The sequence below is a fragment of the Acipenser ruthenus genome, chromosome 18 (assembly GCF_902713425.1).
Source record: "Acipenser ruthenus chromosome 18, fAciRut3.2 maternal haplotype, whole genome shotgun sequence".
Classification (NCBI taxonomy): Eukaryota; Metazoa; Chordata; class Actinopteri; order Acipenseriformes; family Acipenseridae; genus Acipenser; species Acipenser ruthenus.
The window spans coordinates 26,891,584-26,911,106 of NC_081206.1; the positions used below are offsets into that span (position 1 = coordinate 26,891,584).

General features: G+C 36.3%; 2 protein-coding genes across 4 annotated transcripts; one reads left to right on the top strand and one right to left on the bottom strand.

Moving 5' to 3' along the window:
* Positions 1–1,262: 1,262 nt before the first annotated feature.
* On the top strand, positions 1,263–11,122 carry LOC131698673 (cholesterol 24-hydroxylase-like). Of its 2 annotated transcripts, none has more exons than XM_058991770.1 (15): positions 1,263–1,489; positions 2,157–2,234; positions 3,237–3,318; positions 3,626–3,699; positions 5,027–5,146; positions 5,989–6,127; positions 6,285–6,398; positions 6,582–6,738; positions 8,178–8,240; positions 8,694–8,766; positions 9,069–9,153; positions 9,530–9,640; positions 10,029–10,117; positions 10,481–10,547; positions 10,656–11,122. In XM_058991770.1, exons 1-15 carry the CDS (start codon positions 1,341–1,343, stop codon positions 10,815–10,817), a joined length of 1,563 nt encoding a protein of 520 aa, XP_058847753.1. In that variant the 5' UTR covers positions 1,263–1,340; the 3' UTR covers positions 10,818–11,122. The 2 variants fall into 2 exon arrangements, with proteins under 2 accessions (XP_058847753.1, XP_058847754.1); XM_058991771.1 differs by having other exon boundaries at positions 5,027–5,113.
* On the bottom strand, positions 10,967–18,570 carry LOC131698672 (HHIP-like protein 1). Of its 2 annotated transcripts, none has more exons than XM_058991768.1 (9): positions 17,837–18,570; positions 16,460–17,106; positions 16,087–16,230; positions 15,419–15,747; positions 15,128–15,254; positions 14,790–14,935; positions 14,295–14,376; positions 13,031–13,113; positions 10,967–12,465 (listed from the first exon to the last, which is right to left on the bottom strand). In XM_058991768.1, exons 1-9 carry the CDS (start codon positions 18,128–18,130, stop codon positions 11,855–11,857), a joined length of 2,463 nt encoding a protein of 820 aa, XP_058847751.1. In that variant the 5' UTR covers positions 18,131–18,570; the 3' UTR covers positions 10,967–11,854. The 2 variants fall into 2 exon arrangements, with proteins under 2 accessions (XP_058847751.1, XP_058847752.1); XM_058991769.1 differs by lacking the exon at positions 17,837–18,570 and adding an exon at positions 17,508–17,635.
* Positions 18,571–19,523: the final 953 nt, after the last annotated feature.

The window sequence follows — 19,523 nt, forward strand, 5'->3', positions numbered from 1 at the left end:
AGTGGTAGTGAGTTAATGATCTGTGGAGAGAACAGAACATTTCATGGGTGCACAAATGCATCATATACATAAAAGCTGACAATGGTATCTACATGGGTTCGGTCATCAATTATATTAATCTTTTTATGAAATAAAAGAATCCCCAATCCCACAGCTTTTGTGATTGTTGTGTAATAAAATCACTAATATAGTATCTAATACATAATATATATCTACTAAATCAAGGAATTTCCATAAGTCAAACCTTAAAATAAAAAATAACATGAATATCTGTCTCCTCATTCCATCAGCTGTGTCTAGTTTGATTTTAATGTATTGAATATGTTAAAAAAAGTGAAAATACTTGCAAAAATCTTCAAATTTTAAAGTATTTTTTTCTTTTTTAAAATATGTACAGTATATATATATATATATATATATATATATATATATATATATATATATATATATATATATATATATATATATTTAAATGTTTCTTAGTACTAAATATCAAACATATAACAGGTACAAACACGTTTTTGAACGATCTACTTTATAAACAGCTCTTAGCTTTGGCATCTATATTTAACTGATCAGATAATGATATTTCCTTGTTAAGAATCTTTCTTTTGGTAAGTTTTCCCTCAAGGTTGATGGCTCCCACTCCACAGTTCTGGCATGCCATTACATATCATAAATCATCATCAAGATACCATTATCTCTCTGCACTAATTTGCCTAAAACAAGTTTACTGAAATGTATTTTTTTCAGTCTGTGGACTGCATGCGCTGTATTGTTTCACTGCAGCAACACTGTCCCCAAGCGGTTGTATTTGCATAATGTTTGCATGCCTTTGTGGTACATGAAATAGGCAATTTTTCACAAAAAAACGACACAATTGAGAATTAAAAAATTAATTGCAGGCTCTGTCCTTGCAGTACTTCCCATTTCATAGACTGCAGTGCACAGAACAGAAGATCCATGCAAAGATACAGTAAACAGTGACTTGTATACAAATGAACCTGATTGTGGGACACAGCAGCTTTATATACCATTTGTAGAAAAGGGGTAATCTGATCCTTATGTGTATATACAGACAAAACATATATAGTACATTTTATATAATAATAATAATAATAATAATAATAATAATAATAATAATAATAATAATAATAATAATAATAATGCTCACCTGCTGGTGGCAGTATTCAAAATACAGTATCTTTTTTTTTTTCTAGCCGCTGCCCTGCACTTATGTACTATTGTTGGCAGAATTTGGAACTCCCTTCCCTGGCTTTACTGAGATTAGAAAGACTGCAGTGAAAGGCACAGTGGCAGGGAAACTTGTTGGGGGAAACATGTCAGTCTTGTATATTGTGGTTCAATTTGCTGGCTGTGCTTTTCTCTTTGTGTCGTTGCTGCTACTTGGCAGTTTTGCAGCTTATTGCCTCTATGTGCAATACATTCACATGAAGTTTGATCATATACCCGGACCTCCCAGAGATAGGTACGTTAATTACATGATATAGCTTTTCAGGTATGTAAAGCGCACTGAAATACTATTGTTAATACAGCAGGGAACCAACACATGATTTATCGTACTACTACTACTACTACTACTACTACTAAGCTAAAATGTTACAGAACACCCTGCAAAGTTTACAAGAAACGCTTTACCTGTATGTTACGTATTGTGTCGCGTATTGTCTCTATCACAGCGTTTCTTACATACTGACAATTTAAATCAACAGTACGAAGGTCACTCTTGAAATCAGCACTTAAAGGATGTGTTGCAGTAAGAATACCTCTGTTAAGAAAGTGGAACAAGACTAAAAGGCTAAAATATGCACAAGAACACAGAAATTGGACAATGGAACAATGGTCAAAGGTGCTTTGGACTGTTGATGGATGGAGAACGACACCTGTGCCTTCTGCCAGTTCTGTTATTAATTCAACGCTTGTCTTCTTTCTGTTCCTTAAGGATATTATCTCTAAAATAAATTAAAAGCCTGCTTTTGGATTAAGCTCACCTGGCCATAGTTTGGTTATTATAGAACGTTTGCATCACCATATTATACATAGTAGCACTTGTTCTATGCTTCAGATGTTTTTGTTTTTTTCTGTGCTGTTATTCATTACAGTAATGGAAAATATGTATTAATGTTCACCTGCAGTTTTCTACTGGGGCATGGTCCCGCTTTGAATAAGGCAATGGAGGGATACAAGCTGGCACATGACAAGTTCTTAGAATGGTAAGTAGCAGTGCACAGTATGCACAATGCAACGGTTCTATTCTACAGATTGTAAAAAAAAAGTATTCTTTAACAACTAAATAAGCAACAGCTGTTTGCCCAAATAATAAACATAAAGCATGCAAAAATTATATATCTAGCTATGAAGGTTATTAAAACCTAATATTTTCAGTATACTAAGTAGTGATAGTGGGTATTAGACTACCCAAGCACTGTTAACATTTTAAAATAGTCAAATACCCACCTATTATATGGAGCTAGCCTTGACCATGCCAAATTGAAATGGTGCCCGATCTGTGCAACACACATACCTATTAGAAGGATTGAAGATGAACGATCGACCGCGAGGGTGTATTCCTCAGACCTCTTTGATTGGTTGATGGGCGGGTCTTGGGGGGGGGTGCGAGGGCGGGACGGATGATTGACCCCATAAAAATTACGCTCTCCTTTTCCTTGAGCGGAAGACCTGGTAGGAGAATTAAATTAAACACAGAGAGCGAAAGTCTATGGACCAGGAAAAAGAAAGAAAGAAAGAAACTGCCGGTGCCTGATAAAGCAGCATGCGGCAGTAGAGACTACCTAAAGGCAGTGAAGGCGGCTGAGGAAGACAGCAGCTCAAATTAAGTTTGTTTACATTCCCATACTGGTAAAAATACAGTCCCTGGGACACAATATATTTGAGCTCAGGAAGATCTGGGCAACCCCATAAAAGTATACTGAGCGAACAGAAGAGCGTCAGTGTACATCGTGCCTCACAGGCTAGCGGAGGCTGCAAAACCCTGCTTAAAGCAACTTTTCTTTGTAGTTTTATTTACAGCTTGTTTTCCCTTTTTATTTCACCCTCTTACAGGCACACTAAATTTAATAAATAAATAATAACATCAATCATTGTGACAAATGGCCATTATACTTCTGAAGTGAACCAAAGGTTTTCTGTGGTTATTGTGCGAGCAATTGTCATTTTTAACTTCCCAAACTAAACTGAGTAACATTTTTCTCTAGGACTGAAACATATGGACCTGTGTATCGTGTGAATGTTCTTCATAGAGTGATGTTGCTTGTCAGTAGTCCGGATGCTGTTAAGGTGAAGTTGACCAAAATTCTGTTTAGACCTGGAGGTCTTGAAAAGATAACTGCAGACTGCTCTATTAGTATGTGAAAGATCTATTAGTATGTGAAAGATAGCTCTTATATCCTTGGGCAGTTTCTATTGTAGACAGCTGTTTCAGAAGATTGTATGGACCTAGTCTATCCTAAAAAGTCTCTACCAGGAGTTGAGGTTCATCACCAGTTTGGTGCCCAGATAATAGTCTATTATACTGTGTGTAGTTTACAGGCCTCAATGATTCAGATGCTAAAAAAAGAAAAATAAAATGTGCTCTTCTGTACAGGAGTATCTGATGTCTCCAAAGTATCCCAAGGATCCATACACCTATAATCTTCTGTTTAATTTGTTTGGTAAAAGGTAGGTAGTCTCTATCATTATTGCCTGCTAAAGAAATAGACACAGTAGCATGTACAGACTCTTACACAAATGTCCTGATGTACAAGTCTGAAAACCTGGCGACTGAGCTTCCCTGAATAGGTTTGGAAACAGGTAAAGGTGAGGTCTAACATACCTTCATACTGTAAGTTTCTGAGACACCAGGATGTGGATGTCACCCATTGTACTGTGCAGGTGCTGAGTATATACATATATACTTCCTAAGAAAATATTTTGTTAACTTTAGTTTGCACATTTTATTTTAATGGCATTTACATTTATTTGGGTAGGATTATGAGTCAGCATGTACGCATTTGTTTCATTTTAAGCAACAAATTAGATGCTAAAAACTATGAAGGGATTGCACATGACATAAAAATTGGCCACATAAACTATATTTTAGTCAACGTGGTGAATATCATCATTATTCAAGTTGAGTTCTTCACAATGCGAGAACCTGCTTATTTTTAGGCTTTGAACATGATCTCTTTCCAGTGGAGAACTCAGGGTAATTGAGCTGTTTCCACAACATGATTGAGCAAGCGTAAATGTAACACTCAAATTGGCTAAACAATATTTTCAAGGCTGACGTAAAGAGGTTTAATATCCTGGATATAATATTTTGTAAAAACCCACACTTAATCTATTTTTTAAAATGTATTTATTTCCCTCGTCTAGCATCTTATTTTTAGGAAGAGAAAATTTAACTTTAAAGGGATGTTTGTCTGAAATGGAGGGAGGGAATCTATTCAAAATCAGGGAAGGTTCATTACGCTTCAATTACACAAAGGCCAGAATCCCCTTTTATCTGTAACAGACCCATCAAGCAGAAAGTGCAAGACTGTTTGACAGATACACAAATCTCGTCACATAGTTTATGGAATCAAAAAATTAAAAGAAGATGCAGTTCACTGAAAGACAGAAGAGTGGTCAAAAAACTTTTTGCATGCTTTTCTACAAATGCTTGTGCAGAAAATTAGAATTTCACATTCTTTTAAGAGAAACACTGACATTCACCTTAAAATAATCACCCAATATATATGTTTTATGAACCAGTTGGAATTTGATACAAAACAAAAAAATATAACTCTTTTTATACTCTTATGTGCTCGGTGTTTCAAATTAAACTAAATATGTAAGACTAATCACTTCAATACAGTACTTTATGTTATGAGTTTATTATTTAAAAACACAACATTTGAACCTTTGAATTAAACTTTCTAGTTACGTATTGCTAAAATATATAGCCAGAACTTGCAGAGAGAAAAAAAAAAAACATCAATTAATTTGAAAAGTTTCTTTTTTATAGATTTCTTGGAAAGGGACTCCTGACTGATCCTGATGACGACCATTGGTACAAACAGCGTAGAATTATGGACCCTGCCTTCAGCCGAATGCACGTTTTTTTATTTTATTTTGCTGACCAAAGGTTATTGTAGTAGCTCCATAGCACCACTCATTCATAATGAAGACATATGGGGCCTGATTTACAAATGATAAGTCCTATACATTTAACAGCATGATAATGCTTTATGAATGAAGCCCTTGATAACTCTTCATGCTATTTATTTCTAGGACCTGGCAGCCTGACTCAATTATTGTACTTTACGTGCATGTAGTCACATATCATGCCAGGTGGCAAACATCTAGTAGTATATTTGTGTTTAGACTCCAGTTTGTCTACTAGATGTACATAATGGTTTCATGTTTGAAGAACAGAACTTTCAGAGCAGGCATTTGTTATGATAAGCATGGTATGATTTGGTATTATAAACATGTCGAGTACTTGAGGGTGTGCCTCTATTATTTTTAGGTTTATCACAGAATTTGCTTCCACAAATAGCCTTGCCATGAAGTGTTGTTACCATGTTCATAGTTTGTTACAAGTCTGATACACTGCCAATAGTAGTTCAGCAACACACTTATACATTGTTTTATTGCTGCTGTGGCCAATTATTCTGTAAAAGCCTGGGTTTATGATCATTTGGGACCCTAGTAAATACCAGAAGCAAACAACAAAATATTATAGTTATTAAATTATATTTGTATTACATTCACAGTTAAAACCAGCCTGCAACTCTTGGATATGTTTTTTTTTAACACCATTAACTTTTACGACTAAACCACGATAAAAAATAATCTTGGACTACCTTACCTAAATTAAAATTAGGTAGTCCAGGATTAGCGTTAATTAGGGTCTGTGAAACCAGCCATTTCTGTTGTTTTCTTTTCATTCGAAGAGTGAAATCATCTCCGATCTCAACTTGACAGGTACCTGAAGGGTATGATGGGAGTTTTTAATGAAAAGGCTGAATGTCTAATGGAGAAACTCGAGGAGAAAACTGAGAGTCAAACTCCTGTCAGCATGCACTTCATGGTCAACTGTGTGACCCTTGACGTCATCGCTAAAGTGAGCTAGGCGAATTATGGGTTGTATTTAATGACTGTTGCTTTTAAAAACTATGTTTTGTGAGACTGTATCTACCGCAGACACAAAGCAAAGTAGATTTATTAAACTGATGAAATTAAGACTGTACAATACTCAATTGCTTAATTGTTCTGTACAGGTAGCTTTTGGAATGGATTTGAATTTGCTGGATGAGAGTAAGACTCCTTTTCCACATGCTATATCCACATGTTTGAAAGGAATGACACAATATATTCAAAATCCGTATATGATGGTAAGATATGGAACCTGGTGAGTAAAAAAAATGATATGTGTAAACTTTGGCACTTACACAAATCCATGGCGAAAAGTTTTGCATCACCCTACAGAATAAACTAATTTTGTTTCATAAAAGTCTAAATTATTGTTTAGTCTCAATCCTAAATTCCTGCTACTAAACAGAACACTTTTTCAACAGTACATGCCTTGGCACTGGAAGTTTGTGAAAGAGGTGGAAGATTCTGCAGAACTGCTTCGTAAAACTGGAAAAGAGTACATTGAAAAGAGAAAGAGAGCCGTCAAGAATGGGGAGGAGGTGCCAGATGACATCCTAACACAGATTCTGAAGAGCGCTGGTAAATCAGTTAAAAGACAACAACTATAAATCACATGCACTCATTACTGGAGAATGATTTGCTGGACTACAAGTAAGCTATGGGCTCCTGATCATGTATCATGATAAGAATGTAAGAATGGATCAGAATCCATACATAAATAACCCTTTTATCCCCTACCTCCAATCTATGCTCACCCCACTAGATGACTTTCTGCATAGACAAAATCAAGTAACACTGAAGATGAACAATTAAGTTGAACTAAGTTCAACTTAATTGAACCAGACAAGTAGTGAAAATACACAAAAAGACAACTAATTCAAATGATGATGTTAGTTAACCGTTAAACTGAATCATCCGTCATTGTTCTTGTAGGTTTATCTAGACTATGGGGGCGGGGGGTGGGAAGGACCTGCATTGATGATGTTAAGCAATAATCCAAAACAAGCAATCGTACAAAACAAAACAAAAAAATAGAAATAGAAACCATAATTATCTAGGATCTTTACAAAATGAAAAACATGTTTGAGTTCAGACTTATCAGATACTACCATGACAACTATCAGTGGAAATATTGGAGGATACCGTAACATGAATAGAATTCTTTATTTCACAAGCCCAGATTACTGGCAAGGCAGATAAAAGCTGGAGACAGAGTGGTTCCTGATAAAGCCCTTTCAGCCTTTGGAATTGGGCGGAAATACAACCAGTATTTGAGCAAACAACAGTTGTTTTGCAAACAGTTATTTCATGCCCACACACCTTAATGGGCAAAGGTTTATCACTCTGAACCGTCTATTAAACCACTATCAAAACCTGTACTGTAATATAAATGTGCAAAGTTTGAACTTACACTGCAGGGTGAGAACAAAGAATCATTACTTTACACAGTGCTACAGATGCAATGTGGGGCAAGGGGCAGTTCTCATGTTTTAAAAGCAGTAATAACACCAGATTTAGTTTAAAAGTAAGTCATTCTTTCTTTCTGTCACTTCTGTTGTCACTATAATTAAACGTTAATGCCCGACACAGCAGTCATTACCTGCTAGATAATGAGTTGTTTATTAAGTATAGTACAAAGTTACTAAGTGCACAAATGGAAGTAGCTTCATGTGTTTTGCATCAAGATCGGGTTCAAAAAAAGAATGAGTCATTCAGAGGTAATAAACTGGTTGAATTAATTTTGTATGTCTATATACAAAAAATTAGTACAAATGGAAAATGCATTAAAATGCTTTTCTTCCTAAACTAAGACATGCGTCTGTCTTGCAGAATACCACGGTGAATGAAGAAAATGACAAAAGAGAAAGCCAATTTGCTATATTTAAATTTCTACACCATACAAATACTAGGGTGTTTTTTTTTTACTTTGAAATACAGGTGCTTGAAATAAAATGCTCGTGTTACTCTTCACAAAATAGTTCTATTAAAGTCAACAGCAACTTCTGCTATTTTTTTAGAACAAGAAGGAGACTATGACGATGAAGTAATGCTTGACAACTTCATTACTTTCTTCATAGCAGGTTAGTACAGATGTAGCTTTCACCTTGTTAAAATGTTGTTTGATATGGAGCATATCCATTAACATGTAGTCAATGCTGTCCCTGTAGAATAACATGTTTTGTGCAGAGGAAGCACATTAAGAACCATATCTCTTATTAATGTCCCATAAAGCACAGACATCAATGAATTCATAACACAGTCCAGACCCATGCAAATGAGAATGGCCTTATAGTTGTCTTAAAGATAAAGTTTTGTTTAAATGTAATGCTGCAAAAGGTTGGTGACCTTGCTTCACAAGTAAATTTCACATTGTATATTTACTGTAAATCTATATTTATACATTCTCATTATTTATTAGGGCTGAAAAGTGTTGAACAATTTATTTTACTTCTGAGAACAGTTTTCAAGTTCATAGCTAATGTGTATCAATTTTATGTAGGTCTGATTTAAAACGGTTCCTTTTAAATACATAGGACAGGAAACAACAGCTAATCAACTGTCATTCACGATAATGGAACTGACCAGGCAACCAGAGATAATGAAAAAGTAAGTGCCCTTTCATACCAGGTTCCAGACATTTTAAAAGAAGAGAGTCTGCACACACCAGTTTCATAACACCATGTTACTGATAGCTACACATTTTGAATGTTAATGACAATGAGGCCGTACTTGATTTTAAGGTGACATAAATGTACACAGCTCATCTGTCATGTCACCACTTTCTCTAGCTAGCTAGATCACTGATAAAGGAAGAGCCCCTATTCCTGAGACAACATTAATACGCATGCAGAATATGTATTTCACATTTCTGAACTTGTTAAAGGAAGCAATATTTACTGAACTTACAGGCTAAGAGTCGAAGTTGATGACGTAATTGGTTCAAAGCGGGACATTGATTACGAAGACCTTGGCAAGTTAACATATTTATCCCAGGTAAATAACACATGTAATAATTAATTACTACCTGTATATTGAGTTCAGCACTATGCAGCTTTACAGGATTTAGTTCAATCATCAACAAATTTGCTCTCAATAACTATCCCTTTTACTAAACTTTCTGAAAGTAAACCTATTTTATACATGTATCTGAAACTTGATTTAACATTTGTGGTCACTAAAGTATATTTGGTTTTAGTTAATATTTTCAAATCAATTTTCAAATATTTGGCCTATGTTAGTTAGTCAGAAAATAGTAATAGAGCAGATACTATTATTTCAGAGCAAAACATCTAAATCAGCACACCACTAGCCTGTGATTGTGACAAATACTATAAATAATACCATGCATCAAGTACTTTTGATCTGACAGGTTTTGAAGGAATCTCTGAGAATATACCCCCCCGCACCTGGCACATCCCGCTGGATCCCTGAAGATACCGTCATCGAGGGGATACACATTCCTGGAGGAATCTCAGCCACTGTAAGCAGCATTTATATCCTACTGGGATTTATTTGAGGTGTCCATGCACTTACAATACATTGCTGCAAAGATCGGCATAATTGGACCTCGTCAATTAGGGAGAAAAATGGGGTAATAAAATAAAACTTGAAAACCATTTAACAATTTGTTATTCCAATACTCATAATTGTCAAATAGTCTATACAAAGGGATTTTGTTTAATCTCTCAATTTTCAAATCTGTAATACTTGGTTTTTTGGCACCACAAACTTTAATCCGGCCAGTCCTTTCTCAGGTCATTTATTGATGTTTTTAAAGGAAGAGGAGCTAAAACTGTTCAAATAAAATGTCCTTACACTGTGGGTGCTCTTATTGGGTTATTTATTTTTTATTTTGCACTAATGCACAGTTCAACACTTACATCATGGGAAGGATGGAGAAGTTTTTTAAAGATCCACTGAAATTTGATCCAGAAAGATTTCACCCAGATGCACCAAAGTAAGTTTTTGTTGCCTCTCTTTTTTTAATGACCTTATTTTAGATCCAGTCATTTAAACATTGTGGACAGGAGTGGCAGAATCAGCACCTGAAGTCGTCCAGTTGATGGCACACAGAAGTATTGCATGATTATATCAACAATAGCACAAGTTGGACACTATGGGCAGTGTAGCAAATGACCTTGTATTAGTTGTTTAATTCTCGATTAACAGGTGTGTGTTTTTAAATTAAAGACTGGAGTAAACCCTTTGGAAATATACTCCCATGTGGTTTCATCAGTGTTGAGAAAATGATATCTTATGAAATTCTTGTATTAAACATAAAAGCTAACAATGTTAACGTATTGTTTGGTCTTATTTTTAGGCCATATTATTGTTATTTTCCATTTACATTGGGTCATCGCTCGTGTCTTGGACAAACATTTTCTCAGGTAAGATTTTTCAACAAAAGATCTTAGAAATATAGAAGGAAAATATGTCGTACAGTAGACAGAATTGGCTTTACTGTGAGATTCACTCTTGTTTGTTTTCCTCAATAGATGGAGGCAAAAGTTGTGATGGCAAAACTGCTGCAAAGGTTTGAGTTTCTGCTGGTTCCAGGACAAACGTTTAAAATAATGGACACAGGAACTCTGAGACCCAGAGATGGAGTGGTGTGCACAGTCAAGTCTCGGGTGACTAATTGCAAGGGAAATACTTAAAATTTGAAATGAGGTGATCGATCAAACATACAGAATGTGGTGAACCAGTTTACAACAAATCATCTGTAATTTGTATGCTAAATATATATACTATGCAAAGATAAGACAGCTGCGTGTTTGAATAAAATCAGTAACTTAATAAACCATAGTCCTAGTTGAAAAAACGTTTTATTAATATAGTATTTTTTTTTGGCATCTAGAAATTGATTGAGACTGGGAGGATTTTTTTTTTTAATTATTATATTAGGGTTGTAATCTGAAATTACATTTTTGTCAGCATGAATAAAAAAGGGATGCTGATGAGATTATCATTGTAACTAGCAGTACTCTTTTCTCTGTCCTGTCTATAAGAACCTGTTTTAAGCTAGTGATCGACTGAACTCTAGTACAGAAATTCGCATTCAGATATCTCATGAACTACCACAAGGTGGCAGAATTCTTGTTCATGTTGCATACTTGCCTATTGACAATTTTAAGTGGGCCCCTTCAGAACTCATACCTTACTATGGTACATGGTGAGACACTAAGTGATGTTGAGATGCCTCAGTACAAGTCTGTAAATACTGCAGTGCACTAGTTTAGCACAGAGTTTGACATAGCCATGCATTCTTGTTCATTGCATAAACATGTAGCCAAAGCTATACTCCTTTCTCAATAGAGACTGAACTCCCACTCTGAAAAAGGGTACAGGTATGCTTTCTGGATTACTGTAAGGAAAGAATAAAGATATTAGTCCTGCTTATCCTTACCTGAGAAGTGGTCACAAAAATCAAGCATATGAATTGACAGTAATTGGAATCAATAACATTGATTTACAGTCTGCACTTTACATTTGAATACCTGTTCATGATCAATTAAAGTCAGAGGTTAATACTGGTATATGAATTAAGTATGAATTAATTCAGTTCACGCTATTTAATTTGTTATCACGTGTGAATTATTGACACAGTAAAGTGTCAAGGATCGACACTGAGGCACATACCAATGTCCAGATATCTAAATTGAGGTTTTACATGTTTAAACTGTACCTGGCCTCCCTAATATTCCCCATATTCTTCATTCCCACATATAACGCCTGCATCCTCATGGTGATCACAGTTGTGTATCCCTATTTCCGCGTGCTTGCAATCCAAAAGGCTATCCTCATACCCTTCACACTGCACGTCATCTAATAAAATTCTCAAGTGTTTGCCCTCTCCAAACTGTGCCTTCTTGGAAGCCCGAACAACATAAAGGAACCCTAGCTGGCGACAGACCACAGCCGCTGCCTTTATGTTCCAAAGGTCATCACAGACCGTCCCCCATTCGTTTTGAATGTAGATCTCCACCCTGCCTTGGTTGTGCATGCCCTCCTTATTCACCAATCGCAGCGTTCCGTTCTGGATGGCTGACTCTAACTGGCGATGGCCTTTTCTTCTACGCCCCTGCCTTCCCTTCTCTCGGCTTCCTTTCCTCGATTTTGCAGGTTTTGTGGTTGTTGGGGTTGCTGTTGTCGTTTCTTGTTGGTTCCTCAGAATCTGCATGAATTCCTCCAGCCAGTCTGGGGTTGCAGGCTGAGGTGCCTCTGTTGCCCTTGGAGGGTGTCTCACAGGTGCCTTGGTAGCTTTAGCTTTTGGACGCTTGTTAGGCAGAGACTCCACTACAAGTTCTGCAAGAGAAACCACATCTCTTCTCACCAAATTGAACTACTACAGCCAATAATTTGGACTCATGGATCACTTTATTCAAATTTCAAGCAACCCCTGAAACCAACATTTTAAAACAGATCGAACTTGCTGATTCTAACATCCGTTATGTTTTTCCTGCAGATGCTGATCAAAATCTCGTACACCATTAAAAGCGGGCAAAGTTCATTTCATGTGATTTAAAAATGATAAACATTAAAAGTGAGAAACAGTATGTATGAACGTGCCTTCCTGTATTATGAGAACAACTAAGGAGCATTTTAAGCAAGTAATAAATCCAGGTCACCAGTTTGCATCTCTCGGTACATAAAGTTTTCCTCTGCCAGGCTTCCAAAAAAACATTTACTAGCATAATATCTTGTATATATTCTGAAATAAAATGAGTTATACGATTATAATCACAATGTTGTGCTCAATTATGTAAACCAGTTGTTTATTTTAAATTTGGGAAATTCAACATTTTATATGGCAAATGCTCAGTTGGATTAGAGTTGCTTTTAGCATTGTATAAATAAAAGCCATACTTACTTTCCTTTGGCACAAAGTTTATGAGTCTGCTTTTAACTTTAACTGGTAGAGGGTCGTAGTGACATTTTCTTGGCGGTGCACGACTACAAAAAAAAGAAAGAGAACAAAATTAGAAACAGACCGTTTAGTCTATGTTTCTTTCCAAAAAATGTGTAACATTGCCCGACTTCATTATTAATTGTCCTACACAAGCTCCAAAAAACTGAATATTGAGAAAAAATGAAAATATCAGCCATGGCAAAATAATTCTTCTGGAGTAGCTACTTGTATATAAAAAACAAAAACTGTCCATAGTAGGGTTATCAATTAATCACAGTTAACTTCTGCGTTTAACGCGTTCATTTCTTTGGAGATCTTTTTTTTTTTTTTTAATGTGCATTCCTCTGTTTTGACCCTCTTAGCATGCCATAACTCATTCCCTGCAGCACCATTTTATAATGTACCGCGCAACGCAATGACTGCAGTCGGCGTGAGCATAGAAAGTTAGTTGAAAATACTTTATTTGTTAATATTTTATTTTGGTAAGTAAAAGATGCAAGATAGGGCTGTGCATTGGTTAATATGTCACAAGCAGTCCCTGTTCTGATGCCAGTAATGTCAATTTATTGGAGGTTACTTGAAACTGTTTATGTTGTGCTGAAATATAAGAAAACATGTTGATGATTGGTTTGAGAGATGCTACAAAAAGAACAAGCTCATACTGGTTAATATGAAACGTTGTAAATGGAACAATAGTGTAGCAGTTTGAATATGTTTAAATGTTTTCAAGGATTTGTTTAGTCAAAAACACCCAGTAAATGTGCCAATTGACACACTGTTGTCTGCAGAAGCAAGCAAGTTTACTCTGTCTACCACTTTTTGGTGCAATGTATAGAAAATGTATTTCAGATGGTTAAATGTTTTAAACTCCAATGTGTGCCGCTATATATAGAATATTATGTTATGCTGGTTTCTGTGTCTCGCACAGTTTAGTAAACCGGCTCTCCTTGTCACGTGTTGTCTGAAAAGCTAGAAACTGTAATGACATTGCCAGGATAAACAAACAGACCTCTTCACATCACACAGTGGGGTTGTGAAAGACAAACCCTTTTTAAATGCATGAAGTCACCTTTTTATTTGTAATGAACATTTCATACAAATGAATTTGCAGGATTAACACAATGTTAACTCGTATGATCAAAAACAGCCCAGACTGAGGTTGTCACAGTCCTTAAGATATTGGGAAATAACATGAATAACATTCTTAACATGAATAGTTCCTTACCGTGATGGATCTACCAGTTTGTACACTACACCAGAATACGATGTTGCACTAGGAACTCCAGTGGACATGAAATATAGTTCTCCTGCACAGAAGAAAGCAAACAGGGAAATCAGAAGCATTTGTATTAAAACAAATTAATCAATAACTGGTAATAATTAAATACAAATGAACCGACACTGTATTCTTCCTCAAACCATGAAAACATACAATTAAAGGGTGTTCAGATTATTATTTCCTGCCATGGCTATGCATCCATATCGAGGTATAATTAAACCACTAGGTGCCAAAAACAAACCCCTATTAAATCTGTTCTGAAAAGGTTACATAGTTAGTCCCCAATAGCTTTCTATAAAACTCCCAATAGGTAACAAGTGAAAGACTCTCAGACTTGAACCTAGCAGAAACCTGATTGCTCAAATTCATTTTTAAGATTGTAAAACAATAAAGAAATAAACACTTTTATTTTATGTTTAAGGCTGCAATGGGTCAAATTACCTGCCTCGTCTTCAGCAAAGGAAATGATATACTGATAATAGTTATTGATCAGTCCTGGGAACATGCATGTTTGTCCAGTCCCCATACAGATTTCATTGTAGTCCCACTGCCTTGTCCGCTTGTTCTCTTGTAATATCATTAGACGCCTGGAAAGGACAAAACCATACCGATATTCAGTAATATACACTGGGGAGTTGTCATCTGAAGCATCACCTTTAACTTTTGTTAATTTATCAAACATGATCTTTGTAAAAGTGTGTTCTGTGTTTGTTCCAACTGTTCTGTCAGGCCTTAAGGTTGTAGACAAGTGCAAGGAATAAGAATATTGAAGGCCTCACCCACTCATGAAGTCTCCAAATATGTACATCCCGTTCATGTTAGGGTACTCGCACCCTCTGTAGACATATCCCCCAGTAACTGATTTGCCCATTTTGTGAGGATAGGCATATATGGGAAGAACATCACCTGTCAGGAAAGAATGAATGCTGTTTTTAGATTAAGAAAAACATTTCTGCAAATGCAGAAATGTCACATATTATTTGGATAGGTTAAATGAATACATTGTATTGGATAGATAGATACAGACAGATAGATAGAGATAAATATTGTAGATCTCACACATAGCTTACCTAATGAGCTATTGGCACAGAGTTTTTTGTCATAACAGGAGAATCCTTCTTTTGCTCTCCAACCATAATTCTTCCCCTTTTCAATGATGTCCACTTCCTCGTACTTATTCTGTCCGACATCCCCACAGAAAATCCTCCCTTTGCCCTCTCTGGTGATAGGGTCCCCACGGTCCACAGAACACCTCCACATGTTGCGCACACCATACGCATAAACCTCAGGCCGGGCCTGGGGTTCGTGGATGAAGGGGTTATCAGGAGGGATTGTGTAAAGCGGGCCCCGGTCATTGTTATCAACATCAATTCGGAGCACTTTACCCAGCAAGGCTGACCTGAAAGCAGGGAGATTCAAAACAAACAGGAATACAGTATTTGTGTCTCTTATTTTTATCAATCCTTTATTGTCAAAAAAATAACTGACCACAATTACATTACAAAAAATACATACTGCATTTCATTATATGTATAATTGTATTGTATACACTGTGTTGACATTTGCATGAGCCAACAGCTTTCAACACTATTTAAAGTGCCATGGACACGTAGAATATTACTCAAGAACAATTAATATTAATGTATTACTTAAATGTATTAAATGCAGCATGCAGGTTTTAATTTTGAATTACAAAATGGCATAAACTGAACATGTGAACAAAATAAAGCAATCTTACTTGTTCTGAGAATTTCCAAACTTTCCAAAAGGATCTCCAGCCATCCCACCATCGCCAGTGAAAATATATAAATATCCATCATCAGCAAAGAGTAGCTGTCCCCCGTTATGATTTGATGATGGTTCATCCACCTCTAAAATAATCCTGTGTCAAAATCATGAGCAAAATGTAAATTATTTATTTCTTAGCAGAATAAATGATGACAAGCAAGAGATACATGCAAGTCTTGTTAGCTAAATTGGGACCCAAGGTAACTTTTGGTATATATTAACAACCTAAAATAAATGTTCTATTTAACAAACATGAAGCAAATATAATCTAACGAAAAATAACTGGTTTAAATGCTGGTTTAATATAATGAAAACATGCTCACCTTTCTGAACTGTGGTCCACAGCATTCATGTCACTTGCTGATATTCTAAATTCACTGATTCTTATCTTCTCTTCAAAATCCACCTCCACTGAATAATAGACATACAATTTGCCATTAAACTTAAAATACGGGTGCAGGACCAGCCCCAGGAAGCCCCTTTCGTCCCCCTCCCAGGGTGAGGTGAGCACGGCCGCAGAGATGTTCAGGAAGGGCTTCGCTAATCTGGAGCGGTCAGGAAGGTAGGTCCACACCAGGCCCACCTGCTCTGCAATGAAGAATCTGTGCGTGCCATCATTGGCATGAACCATGGCCAATGGGTTCCGAAGCCCATTCGCCACCTCCTCCAGACACAGCTGGAGGCAGCCTTCAGAATTAGCCTTGACTCGCCCCAGGTTCCTTGTCAGCTGCTCGTTGACCAGCAGGTGAGGATAGCAGTAGTCTGGATCACCCAGCTGTAGATACTGACAGAATCTGTCACGGTCCTGCTCAAGTTCCTCCAGCTGCAGGTCTCCAGTGAGGAGCGTGATTGTCGACCTGCATTTCAGCCAGAATTCTGAGCAGTAATCTCCACAAAGTCCTGGCAGAGTCTTTACAGGAGTGCTGGAGTCTTCAGCATCATATAGGTGCGCAGCGAATGGAGAACATTCCTTCAAATAGGCATTTAAAAGCAGCTGAGAATTCAGTTTTGACAACTTTGAATATTGTAAACTATGCAATTCAGATACGATACTTCAAAATGAAAGTTTGGAATATGTAAATGAATTATTTTTTCAATGATTTTTAGTTTTACATTAAAATATAACTCCTTCCTCTCCGTTTAAAATATATTAATTATTAGCATTCTATTCACTCTACATACTGTAAATATATGTTATAGCTCTGGAAGGAAATTAAATCATAATTAAAAGGAGACCGCTTTTCCCCCCAAACAAATGGAGCAGAAAAACTTTAATTATGAACAACCGTATGAGACACTACACATTTAAGTATTAGAAATTGAATAGTTCTGAATAGATATAATGTTAGTATATTATACGTTTCAATATACCTGTACAAACACCCCCATGTTTTGGATCTTTTATCATTTGTCAAAAGACTTGCCCCAAACTATACAAACGGTAATCCAATTCAATGCAATGTATCAACACTTGTAGTGTTTACCACTGTGCCCTGAAGAGGGCCAAGTGAGGAGTTATATGACGCAATGCCAAAACCTTATGTAAGCTTTTTTTTTTTTTTTTTATCATTTTTTATTATGATTTATGAAGCTGCTGTCTCGTTTACATCGTTAAACTATATTACATTTCATGTTGCTTCATTACCGGTGCAGAAACCACCAACTAGTTTGCCCCCGCCCCTGCTTCAAATTATTCTTACCTGACAAATAATATCTTGGACGTATCCAGCACATTTCGCATACCCATAGTAGTCGAAGTTATCCATGATTCGATAGAACTTGTCCATCAACTCCCGATCTTTAGCCGAATCACAGCAGCCAAAGTTCTTGTACATTACACAAAAAGTAAGTTCTTCCGGAGGCTGAAACGGAGGCTTGAAATCCAAACATTGTGGGTGCGGAACCACAGGTGTAATCCTCCAAATCACAGCAAAAATGACCAAAGAAACCGGACCAAGACAGCCACGCCCTTGCTTGCAATGTCTGTTGAGCATTACTGTTCTTATTAAGACAGAAACTGCTGCACTTTACACCGAACGTGCACTGCTTACAGTAAGTATGTAAACTCAGAGACAGGAAAAACTAGACATGTGGTTGACCTCACGTCGTCAGGTTTCTCTGCTGTGTAATGCACTTTGCCCAAGTTTTAATCGGACAGTTTTTGGTGGTAAACATGAACTGGATCACTAAACACCCTTAATAAAACAGGCCTCCAGTGTTTCCTTTTTTGTTATGTTGACTACAGATGATGATCTGCTTTTTCTACATGGGTGCATTTTCTACATAGGCTATTATTTAGAAACCATATAGCGATTTCCCTGCGCATATTAGCATCTTTTTTTAAATACCAACATTTTAATTTAGCATTTTACTGACAGACAGAAAACAAGATGAAAAAACGGTTGTCCTAATAATCAAAGCAGTCCGCTCTCCTCAGCAGGAAATTAGAGGGCGGGACATAGACGGAACAAATGGGTTTTACTTAATTCCGAGAGCAGTCCACGGGAAAAATAATTCGATAATAACAACTATATATATATATATATATATATATATATATATATATATATATATATATATCTGGAAAAGTTATTTCCACGTTGAGCACATTTAACTGAAACGACTATAGTATAACTAAACCCTCATGACATTCCACCAAAGCAGGATGCACCATATGCCATCAAAAATATGGTATAGTCAGTTAGTTTTTTGAGTTAGTTGGGGAATGTATGATATATTATCACGATATTCCATTGAACAGATGGACACCACGCATTCTCTATTCTCCTAAAACAACGTTTATCGTTTAAATTAAAGATTAACGGCCCGTCCTTGTCAATGATAGCGGGCAGTAGTGTATTTTGCTCGGGAATATAACGCTATCCTGCCTTCTCAATGTTGAGGCAGCACTTTTGGAAGTTATATCCATTGACTTTATTCTGTATTTGAATGGATACCAAATTGATATTCTACTGCTAATTACGATCAGTACAGTATACTGCCGGCACTCTGCTCTATGGTATATTCACATATTATGCTGTAATAGTTTCGAGATTTAAATGTCAATTGAAGAGACTCACACGCTCCATTATATGTGTTGTTTTTCATGACATTGGTAAACAAAGATTTTAATTAACGAAATGTCAGGGGTCTTTAGATCCGCCATGGTATAAATAATGCAAATACAGCTAATAGTAAAAGTGAATTGATTAACTAGTCTAAGTTAAAGTAAGATAAATACATTTCTTGTTCACAAGATGGCGCTACATTCGTACATTAGTATTACAGCCCACTTGCATATCATAGGTCTCCACAATTCCAATACATTTATTTTATTTTTTTAACAGAGGCTGAAGAAGCTATATCTGTTTAAATGCATTCGTTTCT